General features: G+C 43.1%; 1 protein-coding gene across 1 annotated transcript; it reads right to left on the bottom strand.

Annotated features, from left to right (window-relative positions):
• Positions 1 to 236: 236 nt before the first annotated feature.
• LOC114691770 (eukaryotic translation initiation factor 2 subunit 2-like) lies at positions 237 to 1647 on the bottom strand. Its single transcript, XM_037201866.1, has one exon. The coding sequence runs from the start codon at positions 1524 to 1526 to the stop codon at positions 525 to 527; it is 1002 nt and encodes a 333-aa protein (XP_037057761.1). The 5' UTR covers positions 1527 to 1647; the 3' UTR covers positions 237 to 524.
• Positions 1648 to 25056: the final 23409 nt, after the last annotated feature.

Below are 25056 nucleotides of genomic sequence, written 5' to 3'. Positions count from 1 at the left end.
AGCTGATTTAAGATGTATGCCTAACTACTTATGTTTTTGCTAACTGTTCAACACCAGGCTTCTAAAAAAACTTAGATAGGTAATAGCATATGTTTAATAAATAAGGTATATTTGATAATAAATTCCTATGGTCTACTCAAGTAATTCACAGTAATATTTGTCGAGTTTCTTTGTCTTTGCTCACTTTGTTAAGGTTATTTGGATGGTTTTAAAGTTTTTTTTTTTTTTTGAAAGAATCACTGTTATAATAACTTTAATTTATCTTGCATTTTACAGAAGTCTATGAACGATTTTAAAAAGCACCTCCTTACCCCATCACGTTTCTCTGACAGTTGTTAAAGTAGGCAACGAGTATGTCAACAGCTTGAGTATCGGCATCTTGCAAGGATTTCAGATCAATCACTTGCCAAAGAACTTGGCTTTTCTATCTTGTTTTTAATCAAATGGTACGTCCACTCTGATGGTAACCTGTTCAGCCAAATCTCCACCACACATTTTGGGAAAAATCGATGGTGATTAGCAAATTAGTTAGCTTTGGCACGGAGCTGTGCTCGCTTGCCCGTGACAGCCTGGAAGCCAGTTTTGATACTGGCAACAGAGCATCGAGAATGACAAGTTTCACACTGTAAGAAATAGAGTTGGGTGTCCTTCTGTAGGATCGTGTCCGGTGATCGGCATGTGTGACAAGTGACGTATTCCTTGATATATCTTCTCAAGACATTTTCTATCTGTTTCTGTTGGAATCTTCCTTTGATTACAAGTTGGTTATTACCATCTATAGAACCACTTGTACCCAATTCTGCCAATAAAAATGCAAGGAGATGTTTGGGTTGACGATGTAATAGTTTACAGATATCTGTAAAATTGACAAAAGAAGTTTTCTTGGTTCCTACTCGGACAACTTGTGGAGGTTTCATAACAAATTTCCTCTTCTCTCCAGCAACCATATCTGGATTCTTTTCTCTCATGATGTTGAACACTCGGTTCAGCAACTCCTCATATGTGTAGTCTCTTTCTGAGCCTGCCCAAGCAGGCCCAGTCTGGTTACTGAATGAAATGCCATCGTCTTTTTTGCTGTCTTCATCTTCTAAAGCTTCATCTTTTTCTAGTATTTCATCTTCATCTGGGAATTTGACATTCTTCTTTTTTTTCTTTTTATTGCCAAGCATAATATCCAGGTCATCCTCTGGCTCAGCTGGCTCTTGAGCATCACTTTCAATCTTAAGATCCCTTACACCTTCTTCAGCTTCATCAATATCAAATATCTTTTTTGTTTTTTTCTTCTTTTTCTTTTGATTAAAGAAGTTCAAGTCATCTAAGTCATCAGAAGCATCCTTTTTCCTACTGTCCTCTTCATCAGCTTCCACATCTTTGTCTTCAGCTGGTTCTGGCTCCACTTCTTTTGTTTCTGAAGGCTGGGTTTCTTCTGTCTGGGCATCACCTTCTTCATCTAACATAAAAGGCTTCTTCTTCTTCTTTTTCTTTTTGCTCATAGTAGGATCAAAAATCATCTCGTCCCCGGACATGGCTGTGGTTCGAGCGGGTTCGGCACGGATGGAAAGTCAGACCGGTCAGCTTCAGACCCCGGAGTCGGCGCAGCGCCTACCGAAACCTCTCCCAGCACCGCGCTAGGCTCTTGCATCAGCGAAAGGGCGGTTTTAAAGTTTTATTTGATGCTAAAAGAGCTTCATTTGAAGAATTATTATTTTTTAAAGGCTAAACCTAACAAGGATAAAGCTGTAAAATCCTAGTCTCATAAAAGCTGCCATGTAGATGAATTTCTAAATGGTCTTATTAATTTAAAAACACAAAGCCAGAAATTTGGGTTAAAGGCTGAGAGAAAGATCAGAGGCTAGGACAAACCATGAGCTAACCTCACCTCACCAACTCCGCAGCTTCCGAAGAGAGCTTCTTCCTGTATATTCATGTGTATATACCTTTTCTGTTCTGTTCTCTCATTGGCTATCTTAGCCCAGCTACATCACTTCCTCTTCTTGTCCAACTCTGTCACTTCCTGTCTGTCTGTACAGACCTCCAGATGAGACCTCTATAGTTAACTAGTGTTGGAATTTAAGGCATGTGCCACCACACCTGACTCTGTTCCCAGTGTGGCCTTGAACCAAACAGATCCCTGCCTGCCAGGTGATAGGATTAAAGAAAGGTCTGTGCTAACATTGCATGACTTTTGTTTCCTATAGTGGTTGGCTATTTCCTCTGATCCTCAGATAAATTTTATTGGGAGACACAGTATATTGGGGGACACAATACATCACCATACTGCCAACTTAAACTGTTAAAGATAATTACAACATACAAGTGAATGTGTTTTCAAGGTTAAACCTAAATCAGGCATGCTTAGTGGATTGATGGTCCTCAAACTCTTCATTGCTGAATATGACATTTAAAATGTTGAATTAAAACAGGCTTCCCATAATAGACATGCAAGCTCAAACCAAGAACCCTATGGTTTCCAAGAAGGTAAATGGAGCACAATGACTCTACCTGAATTGTGGTAACACTAATCACTGGGGGAAAACTGCCCTAAGCCTTGCCTACTGCTAGGGCTCTGCCCGAACTGTGGACACTTTTGGGTTGATTGCCCTGCCCTGCCTGGTCAGTTTTTTGTTGTTGTTTTCTTTCTTTCTTTCTTTCTTTTTTTTTTTTTGGTTTTTCAAGACAGGGTTTCTCTGTGTAGTTTTGCGCCTTTCCTGGAACTCACTTTGTAGACCAGGCTGGCCTCGAACTCACAGAGATCTGCCTGCCTCTGCCTCCCGAGTGCTGGGATTAAAGGCGTGCGCCACCACTGCCCAGCATAAGGGCAGTTTTTTCCAAGAACCTTCTCCACAGGAAGTTCTCCTGGGTGTGGCAGCCAAAGGCCAATGTTGTTCTGTGTGGAAGCTGAAGATTAAATACTGTCCTGTATGAGAGCCAGAAACCTATGACCACTGCCCCAACAAAAGCCGTGGAGACCACTGGAGCCTAGAGCAACTGTCTATTTAGGTAGTGGGCAAGTCTGTCGTTTTAGTTGACTCATGGGCCATTTGGATTAAACTTTACTCCTCTGATTTATCCTTCTCATATCTCTGATGATATTGACTAACTAGCTTCTTCAGCAACAAGCATACCAACTCCTTCCCAAGGGGGCAGCTGCCTTGTTAGTTCATTTAGATCCAGCCTCAGGCCTCACTTTCCTAGAGCGACTGGATCTCCAGCTTACCTGTTACCAGACTCTGAAGAGAGATAAAGTTTCAAGTAACTTTTTACTTTTCCTTTGTTTAAAGGGACTTGCTTCACAATGACGGCTTGTCAGTAATCAACCACCTGAGTCTCACAGTAAATGGCTGGATGGGAAGAAGCTTAAATTTGATGTAAATTCTGAGGGTCTAGGAAAGCTTTTTGAGGTATATAAACACAAGGTGCAGAAGAGTCTGAGGATATGAAAGTTGATGTAAGTTCTGAGGGTCTAAGAAAGTGCTTTAAGGCATTTAAATGCAAGTTGTAAAGGTCTAAGAAAATGATTTAACGTATATGAAAAATAAAAAATGTTTCATATTTCTTTTCCCCCCATACATTAAAACTTCTAAAGTTCAGAATTTCATTTGATGGAGTTCTGATAAGCTGGTAAAGCACTGACTATTATTATTAGTCACAAGTTCAAGATTTTAAATTTCCTTTGGTTGTCTTCTAAGACTGGACTTAAAAGTGCTTCTCAATCACGCTTAAAAACGTCTCTGTCCAATCAATATGTCCAGCCTTCTGGAAAGAGTGCTAGGGCTTCTAGCCCAGAATCAGTTTTGGGTTCCCACGCTTTTACTGTGACTCAAAGGCGTGAGTCTACTGCCTCTTCTACAGTGTGAATTGCAGTACAGACTTCAGACAAGTGGTAATGTTAACATATCTAAAACTTCTTACCCCTTTTTGTAAACTTAAGAAAATAATATAAGCTTCAGGGAAGCGACTTAGGTCCACCTCTCACAGGTGACACAGACTCCAGATAAGAATGAAGTTTCTCCATTTGCCTATTCCTGACGGTGGGATCTCTCTCTCTCTCTCTCTCTCTCTCTCTCTCTCTCTCTCTCTCTCTCTCTCTCTCTCCCTCCCTCTCTCCCCCCTCCCCTAGTCTTGGGATTCCACTCCCCAACTACCAGGACCATGGGCCTGGAAGTTTCAAATGTACACCCAATATAAAAATGTTCCCCTAGACTCCCTAACTTTGCCTTCTGCCCCTAATATATATCTGTTCCAGCAGGTTTCCAATCAGCTAAAGACTGAGAGCTGCTCAATGCAGTCTGCACTTCCCTAGCACTAGATGGTCCCACAGAGCCTGGACAGCAAGTGAAACTGCCTGCTCCTCACAGCCTTGGCCAGCATCCCAGCTTTCTTGGGTCCCCAAAGATGTCAATGCCCTCAGACAACAGGAAGCAGTCTAGAGAGCATGGCTCTCGTTCCTTACCTTTTATAATAAACAAAAGGGAGGAATGTTAGTCAACTAAGACCCACCCACATTTCGGAACCCTCCTCTCTGCCTTCAAGGACTCAGAGCCTAGGCCCCATCATCACTAATTGCCAATGGTACACATTTCTACCATCACACTGTTGCCATGTTTTCCTATGCTCATGCTCCATACCCCTATGGAGCCCTCCATCACAGCCTGGCCCACCACTGTCTGTTTCTATCCCAGCTCAGAGGCAACATGTGTGCGTGCACGAGCACACGAACACACACACACACACACACACACACACACCATCCCCAGTAAAACCCTTGCATGAGGTCTGTTTCCTGGTGTGATTTTGTGGCATTCCTTGGGCCCCTGATCACCAAGATACCCTTTGACTGCAAAACCCTTTCACCTACCTCCCTGTGACCCATGCGCAAGCAAGGATCCATTTGATCAACATTTTATCTCTTAGAGTAGAACCAGAGCTTCTAGGGCAAATATATGGCCTCCAGCAGCCCTGAAAGGCTAGATTTGTCCATCCACGCAAATATACCATGTAAAAATACAAGGTGAACAGCAGGAAGAGGAAATGATTCCATGTGGCACCATTGAGAAAAAAAAAAAAAAAACAAATAGGAGTCTGATGCCTCCAAGTTCATCTTCAGGGTAGATTTAGGTTTAAATAGAGGAAAAACTGGGCCAGAGGCAAAGTGTATTGTAACTAAGCAGACCTGGTCTTCCTGACCTAATTTCACCTCCAATCCTGCAAAGTGGTCTCAAAAGTTTTTTCATTTAAGGGAGAAAAGGTGGTTGTTGAGAAACAGTTAGTTCTGTGGCTGGATGAGGTCTTTCCTTTATAGAAAACCGTCCTTATCTGTGGTGAAGTTGAGTTGTTCTGACCTGCAAAGTTTTGCTGTTCCTCAAACCCAAGCTGACTCAAGAAAAAGGTTAAGGACAATGAGACTTATCTCTGTGCCTTTAAAGTAAAGACACAGACACAAAACAGAAGCAGAAATGTCAAGTTTTCACCTGCTTCTGGTTGCCCTAGTGAAGAGTCAAGGCTTTTTAGCAAAAGCCTTTCCTAATGTGTTGTGGCAATGGTGTGTGGGTTCACGTGGATCATGGAAAGAAGACTCAGAGGCACCTTAAGAATGAATTTAGTCTTTGGTGGCTGCAGGGGCGTCTAGCCTCTAAGGACTGAAGCACTTTCCTTCGCCCTGGGCATTTTTATTTTCTCTCTATTTACAGTTAACCGGTTAATTTCCATACCTTTACAGCAACCTGAAAGGAGCTCCCAAAGATACAATGCCGAGTGCGAATTCCTCAGATTTCTCAGGTTCCACGGTTTTCCAGGTTTCCTGAACCAAGTTTTGCATAGGCCTTTGATTCTTTGGAGACTCTCAGACAAGATTCACATAGGGATAATAGAAACAGAAAGTATTGGTTAAATTAAAAAAAAAAAAAAAATGGATGAGGGCTAGGTTCTACAAGTCTCCGGAGCCAGGCCAGGAGGGACTCAGCAGGAATATAGCCACACTAATGCTGTTTCACTCTGGCTGCAAGCCTTCATGATGATTCTGGAAAGTCTCTTCAAGGACAAAATTCTGCAGGCAAGAAAAAGTAAGTTTACCAGCCCTGTACTTCCCCTAATATCTAAACCAGTTTTGGACTAAGTTGTTTCAAAGCCTCTAGGTCAAATATGGCCACTGCCGAGGCGCTTAGGTGCGTTCCTCTCCTGACGCTCACATTTGGAGGCTCAGGTTTGTCTTGCCTTTCTGCTTAACCAATAAACTCACTCATTTGGCTTCACTCTAACTCCTGCTGAAATTCTTTTCTGTCAAACATCAAGGACCTCGGTGAACCTGAAGAGTATCACCCTTGCCCAGGCCTGAGTGGGAGTTGTGCAGGATGCTCTACCCAAAATGTTGAGTTACATTCGTGTTTCCAGTGTCTGGAATGACCATGAGATTAGCTCAGCTGGTGAAGTTTCCTTGCACTTCCTGATGTCATCTCCTCCTTTTGTAGCAGATGAAGAAACACTCAAGGAATTGCAGGGCCCCTTATGCAACTTGCAGGCCCTGGGGACAAATTGAAACACAGACGGCCCCTCACCCAATCACAAAAAAAAACTGAATAGGACAGCAGACTATTAAAGCCCTTCTCAGAGCATGATGCTGCAGAAATGTATGGACCATGATGCAACTGCACAGGTCAACAGCCCTCCAAAGACAGGAAATAAATCATCCAAAAAGATTTGACCGATACAGCTAAAGGTGTCCTTCTGCTTAACTCAGGTTGAAGATGTTTTCTCTAGCTAACACAGCTTAAAGCATTCACTGAAGCTTTAGCAATAAGCTTTCTACCAGTAGCAACCTTGTACCCGCATCATTGACACAGGCCACTCTAGCTTCAAGAGAGGTCTTAAGGACATATGGTTTCCCTTTCAGCTACTTGGTACAACTGAGCTCAAAGCAATGCCCTCTTATTTTGTTTCTGCAGTGGGGAGATGGGGGTGTTAAAACAATGTTAGATTTCCCTCACCATACAACCCACAAACACATACTCACTCCTTTACTCTTAGTTCTGCAAGGGCTAAAGTTACGCTTTAAGTTTAAATTGCTGTGCCTGTTAGTTATTTAGTGGTGCTCTTACTGTGGAACCAAAATAAGACCAAAATGCTCTCACCCAAAACTAAAGGCCTAAGACTGCTCCTTTTAGCTACAGGCCATAAGTTACTGGAACAGGCCAGAAGTTACTGAGACCAGTCAGTTCAGATTCCAGAAACCAGGAAGTGTAAAAGTACAGAGCCACAAGATAGTCACGAGGTAATGCCTGCCAGACTATGGAATGTCCTCTCCTGGTTTCCAGGGTAACTGACCACAGAAATGCCCCCACCTGAGGGCAGCCAATGAGAAATGGTGGCAGGCAACCACTCCCTTAGAAGTAATTTCTAGAAGTCCCTAGAAGCGAGCCAATCAGAATTGTACCTGTACTAGCACCCCTAAATGATGTAACCTTGTGACTTTTCCCTTTAAAAACTGAGCTTGCAGACAGGTGGACGCTTCCTCCAGCCTCCACTGCGTTGGATGTATTGGACGAAGTCCCTGCCTAGGCTTGTATTGCTTTTGGATATCCAGAATTAAACCTTGCTTTTGCATTCCGGCATGCTCGTCTTTGGTGGTCTCTCTGGGGGTCACGATCTGGGCACAACATTTGGGGGCTCGTCCGGGATCCCCAGAGACCCCCGCCGGGACACCTAAGAGCTCCGGAGGTTCATCTGCACCGATCGGTAAGAGCGCTCAATTTTCTTGTCTTTGCTTTCCTTTTACTTTCATTTTCTTATCCGAAGCCGGCGGTTGAATCTGACAGGCTCACCTTGGCGGACGCGCCTGTAAGGTGACGCTGGAGGAGTTGGAAGACGTTCCAACCCTTCATCAGGACGCGGGGATCCTTACAGGTCCCCCCGTCATAGGACGCCCGAGAGGGGTCCGTCTGTTAGGATGCCCGTGAGGGGTCCGTCTGTTTGGATCCGTCTGGGGATCGGGAGATGCCCATGAGGGGTCCGTCTGTTAGGATGCCCGTGAGGGGTCCGTCTGTTTGGATCCATCTGGGATCGGGAGATGCCCATGAGGGGTCCGTCTGTTAGGATGCCCGTGAGGGGTCCGTCTGTTTGGATCCATCTGGGGATCGGGAGACTGTTGAATTGTCCTGTCCATCTGTAGGTCTTTGGCATTATTGAGGCTCTCTCTCCGGACTCTCGTCTGCCTGGACCATCTGTAGGGCCCTTGTTCTTCCTTTTTGTCTGCCTATCTTGTTCATCAGTGTTACCTTCATAAATGTATAAATGTGTGAGAACTGTGGCCACATGTGTGAGTGTTTTATGCCTGAGCTTGTGTGTGCATTGGGACTTGTGGGCCGATTGCCAGCCGAAGGGATGGAGACCCCTTCGGTGGTTGAACTGGCACAGACTAACCTAACATTGCTTCCTTGCTCTCTCTGAAATCTGAGGTTAACAGCAATCTTTTGTCTCCATGGTGCATGCTTTCCCCCGCTTTCCCTGTCCTCCTCTTCCAAGCTGTTGGGTGGGGCTCCCAAGACCTGCCCTGGGGCTAAAACCTGATCAAGGTCTGGCTCCAAGAATGGAATGTCACCAACAGTTTCTTGTTTGTGGTACAGTGCGGATGCAAATTGAGAGTTATTCTTGTTATGGTATATGCATGTATTTCTGTTTCTTGTTTAAAATATTGTAACTTTACAATATATTCTAGAGTACTGAGGGAAATCACAAGAAAGACTTTGGTAAGAGTTTCTGTTTTAAAGGAAAAGAAAAGTAAAATTTGTCTAGAGTAAATGTCTGAGGGATCAAAGTTATGGACTGAAGGTACATGGAAGGTTGTAGAAAAGTCAGAGAGGATGTGATGTAAACTGTTTGTTATGGTTTCTTATACCTGCAAATACTGAATTTGAAAGTTAATTCTTGTTGGTTTTCATCTTAAAATGGCTAATGATTCTGCAAACTGCTTATTGTGTGTATGTATACAGGCATGTGACTTGAAAATGTAAGCAAGCTTTAACTGTATGTATGTATGTGTGTAACTTGGATCCAACTGTGTGTATGTGTGCAAGTAATTATTGTTTAGAAAAACGAGCTTTAAACAGCAACCACGTGGCTCCCTCCATTTGGCTGGTGATCTCATGGGCAGCCATGTGGCTGGCAGCATCTTTTACTATGGTTATAAGATCTACTCGGGTTAACACCTAATACTTATGTCTTTACCAAGTGTTCAACAGCAAGTTTCTAGAGAATTTTAAATAGATGCAACATATGTTTATTTGATTACTATTAAGCTGCACATCAGTGCTTTTATTCACAGGAATATACCTTGCTCTGGCAGCCAAACTTTGCAACATAAAGGAATCATAGGAAACAGCTGAGGTTTGCAAATGTATGGCAGGACTAGAGTTCCAAAAAGAGTCTAGTTGCAGTGGTGGAAGACATTTGAGAGATCTCAGTCTTTTAAGAACAGTTTTTATAGTTAAAAACCAATGGCTTAAAAAATGTTTCTTCTTTACCCAAGGTACGTTCAGGCTTAAGAATGTTGTATAATGATATTTGTTTTGGTTTCTTTACTGAACCTGTATTTGATGCTAGAAGAGCTTCAACTTAAAAGCATTGTTTTTAGGCTACTTTTGTAGACTGTTAGAGAACATAAATAGTCAGTCATAAGTAATCAAGTTTTTTAATTGTAGTCAGGGTAAGTAAGTACTCATGTAAGTTTACTCATTTACTCAGTCTCTTGCATATGTTTTTAGGGTTGAGCTTGAAACAAGTAATTAGAAACAAAGTTTGTCTATTCAGATATGCCTGGACAGCCCTCATACTTCAGAGATCTGAAGAATATGGCATTTAAATGTTGATCTAAAAGCTTACTATATCAGACAGGCTTCCAGATCTAGCAGTGACCCAAGGTCTCCGAAGAAGATTACGTACGAGGCACCACAACATCTCTGCCTGAAATATGACAACGCTGACCACAGGGCAAGATGCCCCAGTGCAACGCCTGCCGCCAGGACCCAGCCCAGACTGTGGACGAGCAGTAGGACACTGGAATTGATTGCACCCTTTTGCGTGATCAAGGTCAGTCTTCCATGTCCTATTCCACAGGAAAAATACTCTGCCTTATGGACCTGATGGCAGAAGAAGATTGATGCTGTTCTGACTGGTGCCTCCAACGCTGTGGAGACCTGGGTAGGGTTTGGTCCCTGTAATTTATAGGATTGGAAGCTTCTTGGTCTGCACTCAGATATAGTTTATCCTTCTCAGATCTCTGACAGTACTGATGGCCAGGCTAGCTCTAACTTTGTCAGCATGGCAGCATCAACCAGATCCTTCTGCAAGGCTATAGCTTTCTTGTTAGCTCACTTTTAGGAAAATGTTCTAAGATATAAAAGTTTAAGTAAGTCATAAAGGTTCAGATATGAGTCCAAAATGAGATATGTTTCAGATTACTCTCCTGTTCTATGGTTCAGAGCTTAACATTTAGGAGTCCTGATGAGCTGGTAGAGCAATGACTACTTACTGTTCAGTTCACAAGCTCAACATTTTGGATTTGTTTTAGATGTCATCTAAATATGTCTAAATGTAAACCTAAAAGTGCTTCTCATCAGGTCAAAAATCTCTGTCCAATTTATACCTGGCTTTCTGGACAGAAGGAAAATGTACAAGCTTTTAACTCAAATCTGTAGTTGTTTGTTGGGACTCAAAGGCATGAGTCCACTTCTGCTGTTTTACAGACAATATGTGATTTCAGTATAGATTGGTAATACTAATGTATCTAAAACTTTTATGTCATTTTGTAAGTAGGCCTCAAAGGATCAAAAGAGTCATAAAAACCTAGACCCACTTCGCAGAGGTCAAAAGGACCCAGATAAGTATTCCTAAAGATGGTATTTTTCCTCTCTCCTGGTCTTGGGACTACTGTTTTCCTATTACTAAGGTATGGACCTAAGGTTCCAAACAAGTTCATAAATTTTAACCTCTGTTCCTAGTTTAAATTTGTCTCAACAGATTTCCATTTGGCTGGCAGTCACCTCCAGGTTTCAGTGCTGACTCCACTGCTCCAGATGACTGTGAGCTCCAAACTTGCTAAAAGCTGACGTGGACCAGCCCAGCTAAACATGGTTCTTCCCTGTCTGTCCCTATGGGTCAGGCAGCTACATGCTTCTGACAAATGCCCCTTTGCCCAGTCTTTGACTAGCTTTTCAGCCTTTTGGGGCCCCCTGACGTCGGCGCCCCAATGCCAGCTCGAAGCAGTTCCAGAAGAGAATACATCACCCATATACCCTGTTCAGAAAAAGGCTGAAATGCTGGTCAAAAAGAAACTCCCTGGCATAGAGACAAGATGGCTAACTATACATGGCCATTATTAGAGAGGGATACTAGGAGCTAACTGTCCAAAACCCATGATTGGGTTCCATTAGGCACATGAGAAGGGGGAAATGTGGAACCAAAATAAGACCAAAATGCTCTCACCCCAAAACTAAAGGCCTAAGACTGCTCCTTTAGCTACAGGCATAAGTTACTGGAACAGGCCAGAGTTACTGAGACCAGTCAGTTCAGATTCCAGAAACCAGGAAGTGTAAAAGTACAGAGCCACAAGATAGTCACGAGGTAATGCCTGCCAGACTATGGAATGTCCTCTCCCTGGTTTCCAGGGTAACTGACCACAGAATGCCCCCACCTGAGGGCAGCCAATGAGAAATGGTGGCAGGCAACCACTCCCTTAGAAGTAATTTCTAGAAGTCCCTAGAAGCGAGCAATCAGAATTGTACCTGTACTAGCACCCCTAAATGATGTAACCTTGTGACTTTTCCCTTTAAAAACTGAGCTTGCAGACAGGTGGACGCTTCCTCCAGCCTCCACTGCGTTGGATGTATGGACGAAGTCCCTGCCTAGGCTTGTATTGCTTTTGGATATCCAGAATTAAACCTTGCTTTTGCATTCCGGCATGCTCGTCTTTGGTGGTCTCTCTGGGGGTCACGATCTGGGCACAACACTTACCCTTTGAGGAAATGTCACGAAACATGACAGAATCCGCTACAAGAGTTTTATTAAGATGAAAGGGACAGAGGAGTGCCCAGGCCTGTGGAAAAGACACGTGTGTAGAGAAGAAGAAGAAGAAGAGAGAGAGAAAGCCGGAATATGGCGCCGGCTTATAAAGGCTGGGTGGCACACGCGAGAACACAGGTCGATGTAACTACTTCACGCATTGCAGATCACATGGTTGCATTGTGCGCTCTTACGCAACCATGCAAAGTCACAGGATCCTGGTCACCGAGATGCCTTGACCCGGAAATGGCTATTTTGAGCTGGAACTGGCTAGGCGGAGTGTCCAACCGTGGGGGCATGTTGTGAACCATCAGTGCCTAAGAATTCTAGAAAACAAAAATGCCTCTGACTGTGAGCCCCACTTGCCAAGGACAGATGACTTTCTGGAATGCTGGGGGCTGTTCACATAAGAGAACAGTTACACGTTTTCACGTCTGTAAACAAGCTTGGTTGCTCCAACTGCACAGGATGTGCTTGCTTCAAATGTAGCAGGAGGCAACAGGCAGAAAGTAATCAGGATGTATGCTTGTCCCTGATTGGACAAAGGCGGGAAGTATGTAGCTAGTGGGTTTGCCTTTGTATAACATTTGTATTTCACAACATGGTGATGTATTTTTCAGACAGCAATTTAGTCCAGTGAGGATGTTCAGGGCAAATTATCACAAACATTGCTGTGGTGTCTTTAATGAGATGCCCCCATAGTCTGGATATTGAATAATTAGTCTTCCATTGGTGGCACTGTTTGGGTGGTTTTAGGAGTGTGGTCTTGCTGGAGGAAGTATGTCATTGAGGGAGCTTTGAGAGTTAAAAGGTTTGTACCATTTCTGGTTCGCTCTGTCTGCTTCTTGCATGAGGTTCAAGATGTTTTCAGCCTGCTAGTCGGTCACCATGCCTGCCATGCTCCCCACTTAATGGTGATCAACTCCTGGCCCTCTGGAACTGTAAGCCCAAGTAAACCTCACCTTCTGTAAGGTGCCTTGGTCATGTATTTTATCATAGCAGTAGAAAAGTAACTAATGACAATTGCTCAGCAGAAATGTTACCAGACCAAGTCCATCTGTTCCATTCTTAAAAGCCAATAATCAGGGAATGAGAGCTGGAAGAAAGTCAGGTTTATTTAAGAGTTAGTACTCTGAGAAGATGAGGGAACTACCTTCCCCCACAATTCCATGTTAGGGAATACAGGTAAATGAAAACCCTTTCACAAGGAGGAAAGGAAGTGCAAGAGGTCAATGGGCAGGAAAATCAGGTGCCGAGTGGGACTTTTGTTGGCTAGCACTCTAGTTTTTATTCCCTCTGCCATCACAGTCATCCTTGACCTCCTGTTCACGTAATTCTTTAGATAAACCACTACTTTTCTGAAAATTAACGTCACAGCAATTTACGTCATGTATAATTATATATATGATACATATGATATGTCCTCACAAAAAATTTATATCCATTATATACATATGTGATGTAGGTGCAGCTCCCCTTACGCTCACGTCCATGCTTCAGTGTGTCTTATACTTTCCTGGGCATCTCTGTTAACCCCTGTGCTGAAAATTCATGTGTGAGATTGTCTTTTAGTGACCCTTCCTCCGCGTCATACTGCTATCCTGGGGAAGAGAACTCCACATGCTATTAGTGGCAACGGGGTGTAGCTTTGCCTTCTTCCTTGTCGACACTGACCAGCCAATCCTGACCATGGCACGACAAAACCCAACATGCAATACTAATTCATTTCAGTAGTCTGTCATTTCGCCAACTTTCGGTTATTTAAAACACCATCGCTTTTCGTACTTGTGTATGTGCACGCGTGTGAAATATGCGTCAATCCACATCTTCCCATTCACTTTACTTATATCAAATGACACAGCACAGTATGGTTAGGCTGATCATTAAACTCTCATATGTTCAAATGTAGTCTTTAAACTAGACTTAGATCTGGAGTTTTTTTTAATTGCAATCAAACAAACTAAAAGACCAAACACACATACACATAGAAGAATGCAACACGGCTGGAATATCCTAGAAAAGACAACGCCCCAACTGGTTATTGGTCTTCTAAGTTTCAATAGGTGAAGGCAGTGTAATACAGTTAGAAAACCAAAATGGGACCTATCTGCCGGTATTAAAATGTTGCAAGCAACAACCATTAGTTGCCTGAAACTACCCACACATAGGATTTTGCCTGTATGCCGCAGGTAGCTCAGCCAAGTGGACTCACCCTCCCTGGGCTAGAGGGCGCTCTTTTGCGCGCTCCCTCCAAACCACGCCCTCCCCGTCCGCAGGCGCAACCCGCCCCTCCGGCCCCGCCCCGCCCTCCGGCCCCGCCCGCCCCGCCCCGCTCCCGTCATGCGCCGCGGCGGTGCGGCGGCGTCCGACGGAGGCGGCGGTATGGAGGGCGAGAGCACGGTGGGGCTGCTGCTGGCTTCGTGCTGGGCGCGCTCACCTTCCAGCATCTCAACACCGACTCAGACACGGTGAGCCGGCGGCCGGGCGGGCGGGCGCGCGGCTGTGGTTCCCGCCGTCCCTGCGCGGCTCCCGCTGGCCGTGCGGAGGTCGCGGACCGGGGCGCCTCCCCGGCTCTCATCCGGGCCCTTTTTATCCGGTCAAGTTTGGGCGGGAAGGAAAGTTCCCGGCGGCCTCCCGCTGGGCAGGGTTGTTCGGGCCGCTTCCCGCTCTCACTACCGGTCCTTTGCCAGGGACCCGCGCCGGTCCTGCCGCAGCGCGCGCGTGCGCGGCCACCATCGGGAGGACGGGCCCCGGCGGGGTAGACGCGGCGGGCAGCCGCTGCAGGGAGTTGGTTGGCCAACCCGGGTTCTGGGGCTTACGGTGGCTGCTCAAACTGGCCTGAGATGGTGAGGCCCAGCTACTCTCTCTGCTACAAATGCAGATTTCCGTTACAAATGCAAATTAGTCCTGGGTCAGATGTTGTAAGTGCATCTTTAAACTTTTGCCTGCTTTCGAAGCCACTGAGTGAAAGTGGAGAGAGAAAAATGGTAAGTCTGCGTTTAAAATTTAGGAGATTAAAAACTCACTGTGAACCAGGAAGCAGAGGCAGGCGGATCTCTGAATCCGAGGCCAGCCTGGTCTGTAGAACAAGTTCCAGGACAGCTAGGGCTACCCTGTCTCAAAAACAAAACAATAAACTCACTGTAAAACTTGAGGTCGGGAAGTAACATCTTGTAATAAGTTTTAGTAACGTAATGAAAGAAACTAAGACTTATCTAAAATGAGCTTTGGGGACTGCGCTGAATAGTTCGGAGAGTATGGTACTGAACAGTGTCGAGTAACGCACGTGAAATGTTTGTGCCCTTCATTTTAAGCATGAGTTTCGTGGCCTAAAGTTGCTTTTCAGCACAGTCCTAAAGATAAGATTGTACAATAAAGGTTGTAGTTAGTATGTCTTACATGCATTATATCAAGTTGCCTTATAGATGAACACCTAGCAAAGAACAAGTAGATGACATTTTTTAAATGTGTGTCGAGCTCGCTTGGCAGCACATGATACTGAGATTAGCATGGCTCTACAGGAGGGTGGCATACAAATTAAGCACTTCATATTTAAAAAAATGCATGTGTATTTGTGGCACTAATTTTGGAAGATGTTTAGTGTGAACATAGGTAGATTGTCCTTAAATCTGTATCTTGTAAGATTAGCCCTTGTAACTACGTCTTGGTGATAGACCCTAGTTTTCAGCTATTTAACTAAATTTGTTGTTGTTGTTTAAGATGTGTATGTGTGTGTGTTGCCTGCTTGAACATCTGTGGACTACACTGTGGCAGTGCCCGTGAAGGCCAGAAGAGGGCATCAGATCCCCTGGTATTGAATGGTAGAGATGTGGGCAGTGGAACTGAACCTGTTCCTTTGTAAGAGTAGTCAGTGCTCTTAACCACTGAACATTCTCTCCAGCTCCTTAACTGAAAATTTTAAGAGTTGTTTTCTGAATAGTAGTACTTAGAATTGACTGATATTTTCCTAGTTTTTGACCTTGGGAGTATCAAAATAAGAATACTTGCAGTTATGGATTTTATCCACTTGGTTCTTTTTTTTTTTTGGTTTTTCGAGACAGGGTTTCTCTGTGTAGCTTTGCGCCTTTCCTGGAGCTCACTTGGTAGCCCAGGCTGCCTCGAACTCATAGAGATCCGCCTGCCTCTGCTCCCGAGTGCTGGGATTAAACGCGTGCGCCGCCGCCGCCACCACCACACCCGCAAAATGTTATTTTGTCTTTTTTTTTTTTTCTTCCAGAGCTGAGGACCGAACCCAGGGCCTTGCGCTTGCTAGGCAAGCGCTCTACCACTTAGCTAAATCCCCAACCCTCCACTTGTTCTTTTAAAAGATGTTGGGAACATTCCTTTATTTATTTTACTTTTAATAAAATGGGGGCAAGGCATTATTAACTACTTATTTATTTATTTGAGAGAGAGAGGGTTTCTCTGTATCTCTGTATAGTCCTGGCTGTCCTGGAACTTGCTCTGTAGACCAGGCTGGCCTCAAACTCACAGAGACTTACCTGCATCTGCCTCTCAAGTGCTGGAATTAAAGGTGTGCGCCACCCACTGCCCACCATTATTAACTAATTTTAATGAATAGAAAAGTTCACTGTCAAGCACACTTGATCTTTAAATGTACCTAAAGGAATAACTGAATTCGCTGGAATGAAAAAACCTGTATGCCTGTATTTTAAAAGAAAACAGGTACACAGTAACCCTTGGAAGCTGATGCTGAAATTGAATTCCACATCTCTACTATTTCATAATTTTTTACACATTTTAAATCTGAAAACATTGATCACTGTGTCATCCCATAGCTTAGAAGTCAGACTCCCCTGTGAGCAGCATTCACACAACGCTGTCCCTGAAGTCTTAATTCCTATGCTAGACCTGAGTGCTTACTTATTGTCCATACATTAGATGAGGAGATAACTAAGACAAATTCCAGCTACAGTGGGAACTTGGGCTTCTTGGAGTTTGGTTTTAGATTGATATACCAGCATAACCAAGGGTATGTATGCCCTTCCATCCCTACTCCCGGGAGTTGAGGTTATAGGTGTGCCACTGGCTTATTTTAGTCCCCAGTTGTGTCCTAGAGTGTGTCTGTCTAGATTGTGTGTGTGCCCAGTGTCTGTCTCTGCCGTGAATCAGCATGTGTGCTCAGCTCCTTCTCCAGCACCAAGTCTGCCTGTGTGCTGCGATCGTCTCTACAGTGGTAATGGACTAGCCCTAAAAGTGTAAGCAAACCTGCCATTAGATGTTTCTTTGAGTTGTGCTGGACATGATGTCTCTTCACAGCAGTAGACTAAGATAGCCAACAGGGCTAGTTTCAGCTCTCAGGACTGGCTGGAGTACAAGAAAGGGCCAGGGCAAAAACTAAACAGTGTCCAGAGGTTTGTCATACCTACCTGAGAACTGGTTCTGAGTGGTAACTCAGAGTTAAACTTTTTGTTTTATGTGCATGTCTGCATCATGTGCATGCAGTGCCTGCAGATATTCAGACAAAGCCATTCCCCTATGGTTTGGTACTGGGAGTTGAACCAGGGTCCTGTTGAACACTGAGGCTATCTCCCCAGCCCCCAGATCAACTTTTAACCCTAATGTTAAAAGTCAAACTATTAATCTTAATGTTTATTTGGGTTGCCACATTAACTCTAAAGATCAATAAAGTCTTCTCTTGGCACTTTGGAAAAAAAGAAAAGAAACCACTGACTCCCAGAAACTCATGAAAAAGTCTGGGCTCTGCTGCTCATTTGGGATGTTTGTCGTGGGCTTTCCTTCACAGCTGCCCACAGGAACCTCGTGCTCCAAGACAGACTGCCCTGCTGGGCCAGCCTTCAGAGGTTCTGAGCTTGTCTGCTTTCGACTGACGTGCTTCTAGTGCTGCCTGCCCAGACGATTACCCAGCCCTTGAGAGTCAGGCTGTCTTCTGCACACAGCCTCTCCCAGCTGTCCACACTGTTTATGTTGTTGGAACCACTGAGAAAATGTGATGAGGGAGTCAGAACAGTACCTATCCAGTTGTTTCATAGACTGCCCCTTGTTTTTTTTTTTTTCTCATAGGAGGGTTTTCTTCTCGGGAAATGAAAGGTGAAGCCAAGAACAGCATTACTGATTCACAAATGGATAATGTTAAAGTCGTTTATACAATTGGTGAGTCACCTAGCTCTGTATGGTTTTTGGTAGTTTATATGCTGACTAATCAGCATAATTGTGACTACTTTTTTGTAACATTTAATTGTGTGCTACATGTGTCATGCATAACTGCTGGAGTAGGTTCTCTCCTTCCATCATGTGGGGTCGGGGATTGAACTGAGTGGTCAAGCTTGTCAGCTGGTTCTTTCCCTGCTGAGCCATCTTGCCTGTGTGTGCCTCTGTGTGTGTGTGCTCTGTGTGTGTGTGTGTGTGTGTGTGTGTGTGTGTGTGTTGTGTGTGTGTTCAGACTATTAAAATATATGAGTGGGTATACTGGTGCACACTTGTAATCCCCACACCTAGAAGGAGGCAGGAGGATCAGAAGTTGGGTCCTATTGTTTGTCTTTGGCTAGTGACTAGAACATGTAGTTCCAAATGGGACTCCAGGTAGGGTTTTTAGCCCTGTGTCGCTGGGGAGTCACGTGATTCTCTTTGCTCATTCACCTTTGAAATAGTAAGAGTGGTTTGTCTTAGGGTGTGTCTGAAGTGTAAATGAAGAACTGCACATAGTGAAGCCAGGAGCATGAGGTAAACACGCCTCAGTGTGGTGGGCAAACGATTACTACACTCCTAATATCCTGAATCCTTTTTTTTCTAGACATTCAGAAAATAATATTCCATGCTACCGGCGCTTTTTAGGTGAGTAACAGTATTAGTAAGAACAAGTAAATTACCCATTATGAAAATAATTCTGTGCGAGTTAAGTAATTGAAAACACATGCAGAGTGTCTTAGTACCGGTTGTACACAGAAGGAGGTTTGTCGTTTGTTTGAAGGCACACTGGTGCGTCAATCCCACTTGTGATTCTTCAGTTGCCTTCCCATCAGCTGGTTTCTGCTTCCTCTGCAAAGCCGTTTACTGTGAGGTTGCATCCTCTCACCCAGTCCTCTCCATTTCTTATTGTATTCTCATGTGTAGTTACAGTCGTTTTTTCATCTTTGGATTCCGCTTTATTATCGCTCTCTCTTTTTTGTTACCAATTATATTCTTTAACCTGTTTGCTGTTGCATTTCTCTAGTGAAAAGGTCACCGCCGTCGGGTTGACAGATGGTAAGCAGAACTGCTGCTGTTAATACCCTGCATTTTCCTAATGTCTTAATGAGTTAGCATCCATAGAAAAATACAAACAATACATTTTCCCCAAGCAAACAAATGTAGCCATAGTATAGTGTCGTTTTAAAAGTCTGTTTATGATTGATATCAGCCGCAAAGGAAGCTAATCACTATCTTACACTCACACACTTTCACACACTCTCTTGGACATCTTAAGACTGTGCGTCACAGGGGCGTGCCAGTAAAGAAGGCTCTGAGGTGGGGAGAGGGTGTGACCCAGCAGCCCGGCATGCTTTACCCGAGCACCAGGAAAAGTGAGTCTTCTGCTGCAGTCCTTTTAACATACAGTGGAACACACAAACCATTTGATGAATGATGACTTCTTCATGGGACATCATAAAAATGACTTCCTGAAGGGCCCTGGACCAGCACAGGATTAAGAGACAATGAAAGGTGAATCAGTCTTTCTGGATGACTACATTAAGAATTAGACCAATTAAGTAGTGTCTGAGCTGCAGAGACCACCATCTACTAATGTCTGGGCCTGTCACACTTAGGGTAAAGGTTAAAGAGGACATGAGTAGAGCTGTCTGGAAAATATCTCTCATTCACAAGTTATATACCCTTCATCTTCAGTTAAAACCAGAATAGGCCGAAGTTCATGATTAGTGGAAAACACAGAACTACTTAATGCAAGTGGTTCTCAACCTGTAGGTTACCTAAGACCATCAGAAAACACAGGTATTTATGATTCATAATAGTAGTAAAATTATAGTTATGAAGTAGCAACAGAAATCATTTTATGGTTGGGTTACCACGACATGAGGAACTGTATTAAAGGGTCGCAGCGTTAGGAAGGTTGAGAAGCATTGACTATTTAATGGTAGGACAGAACAGGAAGAGACGACATTTCTTTTTAATGGTTGTGTGTGTGGTGTTGGGGATGCTGCTGAGCAAGTTTCTGCTAAGCCCAGCCTCTAGGCTTTCTAACAACTTGTCATGTTGGCGCTTCCCACTTACAGATCATATAGGTGAGTCTATTAAAAGTCTTCTGATGACATCTCTTGAAGTCCAGGTTAGCTAAGCATTAATACCCAGCTTTATAATTTACCAGGGTTGTCAAGATACAACCCTGTGAGCTATTTTATACAGCCCTTCATCTCCGAATGTTACCGTATTTTTAAAGGGCGTGGGGAAAGTAAGAGAAAGGGCACACAGTAGGAAGCAGACATGGGGGAAGTAAGAGAAAGGGCACACAGTAGGAAGCAGACATGGGGGGAAAGGCTTGGAAGACTTTGACTGCAGTTTACAGGTGAACTGTACCAGCGGTGGACTAACTACATTGCTTCTCAAACATTTCAACTGAATACACTGACTGGCTCTTCTCAAAGGCCTAGAAATTCTTTTAAAATAGGTCAATGAACACTAAAATTTAATAACTTAAAAAGTAGGCACTTAAGTATGAATTCTTTACTGTATATCCTTTTGGGGAGTTAGGAGACAACACAGGGTCTCTATATGTAGCCCAGGCTGGCCTAAAACTCCAGATTCTCCGGTCGCAGCCTTTCAAGTGTTAGATTATAGTCATGTGCCACCACACCTGGCTTTTATAATGTTTCCATATAAAACTCTTTCTAGAAAACTTGACATATAATCAGCATTCTCACACATCTGTACTATTAGCCTATGCTTATATACCCTGAGGTATTCAGTGTCTCACACATCTGTACTATTAGCCTATGTTTATATACCCTGAGGTACTCTGTGTTCTCACACATCTGTACTATTAGTCTATGCTTATATACCCTGAGGTACTGTGTTCTCACACATCTGTACTATTAGTCTATGCTTATATACCCTGAGGTACTCTGTGTTCTCACACATCTGTACTATTAGTCTATGCTTATATAACCCTGAGGTATTCAGTGTTCTCACACATCTGTACTATTAGCCTATGCTTATATACCCTGAGGTATTCAGTGTTCTCACACATTTGTACTATTAGCCTACACTTATATACCTGGGGTACTCTGTGTTCTCACACATCTGTACTATTAGCCTATGCTTATATACCCTGAGGTACTCTGTGTTCTCACACATCTGTACTATTAGTCTATGCTTATATACCCTGAGGTACTGTGTTCTCACACATCTGTACTATTAGTCTATGCTTATATACCCTGAGGTACTCTGTGTTCTCACACATCTGTACTATTAGTCTATGTTATATACCTAAGGTACTCAGTGTTCCACACATCTGTACTATTAGCCTATGCCCTTAAGTACTCTGTGTTCTCACACATCTGTACTATAGTCTATGCTTATATACCCTGAGGTACTCAGTGTTCTCACACATCTGTACTATTAGTCTATGCTTATGTACCCTGAGGTACTCAGTGTTCTCACAACATCTGTACTATTAGTCTATGCTTATATACCCTGAGGTACTCAGTGTTCTCACACATCTGTACTATTAGTCTATGTTATATACCTGAGGTACTCAGTGTTCTCACACATCTGTACTATTAGTCTATGCTATATACCCTGAGGTACTCAGTGTTCTCACACATCTGTACTATTAGTCTATGTTATATACCCTGAGGTACTCAGTGTTCTCACACATCTGTACTATTAGCCTATGCCCTTAAGGTTACTCAGTGTTCTCACACATCTGTATTATTAGTCTATGCTTATATACCCTGAGGTACTGGTGTTCTCACACATCTGTACTATTAGCCTATGCCCTTAAGTACTCAGTGTTCTCACACATCTGTACTATTAGTCTATGCTTATATACCCTGAGGTACTCAGTGTTCTCACACATCTGTACTATTAGCCTATGCCTTAAGTACTCAGTGTTCTCACACATCTGTATTATTAGTCTATGCTATATACCCTGAGGTACTCAGTGTTCTCACACATCTGTACTATTAGCCTATGCCCTTAAGTACTCTGTGTTCTCACACAATCTGTACTATAGTCTATGCTTATATACCCTGAGGTACTCAGTGTTCTCACACATCTGTACTATTAGTCTATGCTTATGTACCCTGAGGTACTCAGTGTTCTCACACATCTGTACTATTAGTCTAATGCTTATATACCCTGAGGTGACTCAGTGTTCTCACACATCTGTACTATTAGTCTATGTTTTATACCCTGAGGTACTCAGTGTTCTCACACATCTGTACTATTAGTCTATGCTTATATACCCTGAGGTACTCAGTGTTCTCACACATCTGTACTATTAGTCTATGTTATATACCCTGAGGTACTCAGTGTTCTCACACATCTGTACTATTAGCCTATGCCCTTAAGTACTCAGTGTTCTCACACATCTGTATATTAGTCTATGCTTATATACCCTGAGGTACTGTGTTCTCACACATCTGTACTATTAGCCTATGCCCTTAAGTACTCAGTTGTCTCACACATCTGTACTATTAGTCTATGCTTATATAACCTGAGGTACTCAGTGTTCTCACACATCTGTACTATTAGCCTATGCCCTTAAGTACTCAGTGTTCTCAACATCTGTATTATTAGTCTATGCTATATACCCTGAGGTACTCAGTGTTCTCACACATCTGTACTATTAGCCTATGCCCTTAAGTACTCTGTGTTCTCACACATCTGTACTATTAGTCTATGCTTATATACCCTGAGGTATTCAGTGTTCTCACACATCTGTACTATTAGTCTATGGCTTAATTACCCTGAGGTACTTACTGCACCAGGTTGAGTTGCTTAGAAGTGAACCATACTAGAGAAATACAGAATAAAATTTTTTTTCTTTTTTCTCTCCTCTCTTCTTCTTCCTTCCCTGTCCCCTTTTCCTTCTCTGGGTTGAACCCAGGAACTTGTTTCTGGACGTGTCATGATTCAGTCTTTGTCCAAGTCACTAATGTCATAGCAGATGTCCTTCAGTGAACCCAGCTACCCCTCAGCCCATTAAAACTTTTTTTTTTTTTTTTTTCTTTTTTTTGGTTTTTTCGAGACAGGGTTTCTCTGTGTAGCTTTGCGCCTTTCCTGGAGCTCACTTGGTAGCCCAGGCTGGCCTCGAACTCACAGAGATCCGCCTGGCTCTGCCTTCCAAGTGCTGGGATAAAGGCGTGCGCACCAACGCCCGCTAAAACTATTTTAATGAAGGCTACTTGTGTTTTTCCCTGTGGTACTGGAGATTGAACCGAGGGCTTTACTCATACTGGGTTGACCTGTAATCTCAGTCGTTTCTTTATCTATTTGAGACATCGTTTACTAAATTGCTGGCCTTAAACTCACTCTTGTAGCTTAGGCAGAACTCAAGGTTTCTCTTGCCTTAACCTGTTGCCTTAATGCTGGTCAGATTTATAGGCGTGTACCATGAAGCTCAGCTTAAAATGTTGCCATATAGAATATAGTTGGTCAGTTTTAATGTAATAAATATTTCCAGTATATACTTGAGGATTTCCATTAAAAAAAACCTATAGAATCCTATAGGATTTTGTTTATCATTTCAGCATTGTTAAAAGGAATATCGTCTATCTTAATGCTAAAAGGAAGGAGTAGGACTGAGGAGATGGCTTCATTGTTAAACTACCTGCTACACAAGAGTAAAGACCTGGGTTTGGATCCCCAGCAACCATGTCAAAGCTCCATGCATCTGTAACCCTAGTGTCAGGGAGGAGGGCAGAGAGAGGTGACAGGAAGATCCTAGGGCGCATTGGCCACAACTAGCCAAGTCTATGAGCTCCAGGTCCAGAGCGAGCAAGGAAAACAGCATCACCTTTGGCTTTTATGTGCGTGTGTGCACTGATTGCATGTGTGCACACACATAACTGCACCTGTATATGGAAGGAACCATGACTTGGAGTCTTACAGGAAGAGAAAGCAAAGCCAGAAGTAAATGTCTGGGTTGTCTAGAATTATTCTTTCTGTATCTTGGAAGTCCAGCTACAAAGCACTGGACTAAACCAAATTCATCCTCTCCTCCCCAGTCTCCCCAGATACCCAAAACATACAGCTTTTGGATTAACAATGAATAATTAACCTTTTTTTTACTGCTCTTCATTACTATTCCAACAGGGCTTATCAAGTTATTAAGAAGTGAACTGGGTATATGAACTTTCTGATACTTGTATTTAATGAATAGTATATTGTTCTGTTTTAGTTTAAAAGTATGATAGACAAAGCTATACCTAGTCTTTTATGTTGTTGTTTTGCTTATGGACCTAATGTTTCTACCATGTAAGTGTTAATTTTTTAATTTTTTTCTACTATTTACTTTAGGAGTTCATATGATAGGCAAGTAGATATGCATTTTGGTTGTATAGTAATGGGTTAGGATAACATTTAAAATGCAAATAAAATTATTCAAATTTCTAGCTTACTTGAAATATCTTTAATTTTGATTTTTATAGCTTTTATAATTCTTTAGGTGAAGTAAACGAACACGCACTGAAGAAAATTCTTTCAAATGTCAAAAAGGTATTATCCTTTCTTTGTTAGTACTGTTTGTACTATTTTGCGATCCTAAAAACATAGTACTTTTACAGAAGCCTTAAGTGGTATTAGTGGTATTCATTAGAAATATAAGAAGACTTATTCTCCAGAAATTCAGCAATGTTTCTCTAAAAGCAAAACTAATCATGGAGCATATCCATCTTGGGGCTAAGAGAAATGGCTTGGGTTCCGTTCCCAGCTCCCACATGGCAGCTCACAACCAGCTGTAACTCCAGTCCCAAGAGATTACGATCACTTCTTCTGTCCTGTGTGAACACCTGCATACACGTGGTA

This window comes from Peromyscus leucopus, unplaced genomic scaffold, assembly GCF_004664715.2.
Source record: "Peromyscus leucopus breed LL Stock unplaced genomic scaffold, UCI_PerLeu_2.1 scaffold_176, whole genome shotgun sequence".
Classification (NCBI taxonomy): domain Eukaryota; kingdom Metazoa; phylum Chordata; class Mammalia; order Rodentia; family Cricetidae; genus Peromyscus; species Peromyscus leucopus.
The sequence above is the reverse complement of the archived record's forward strand: the minus strand, read 5'-3'. Positions and strand labels throughout refer to the sequence as shown.

What these genes read in the sequence shown, in the direction of transcription:
- LOC114691770 (XM_037201866.1), bottom strand. Translation starts at nt 1,526, where the DNA reads ATGTCCGGGGACGAGATGATTTTTGATCCTACTATGAGCAAAAAGAAA.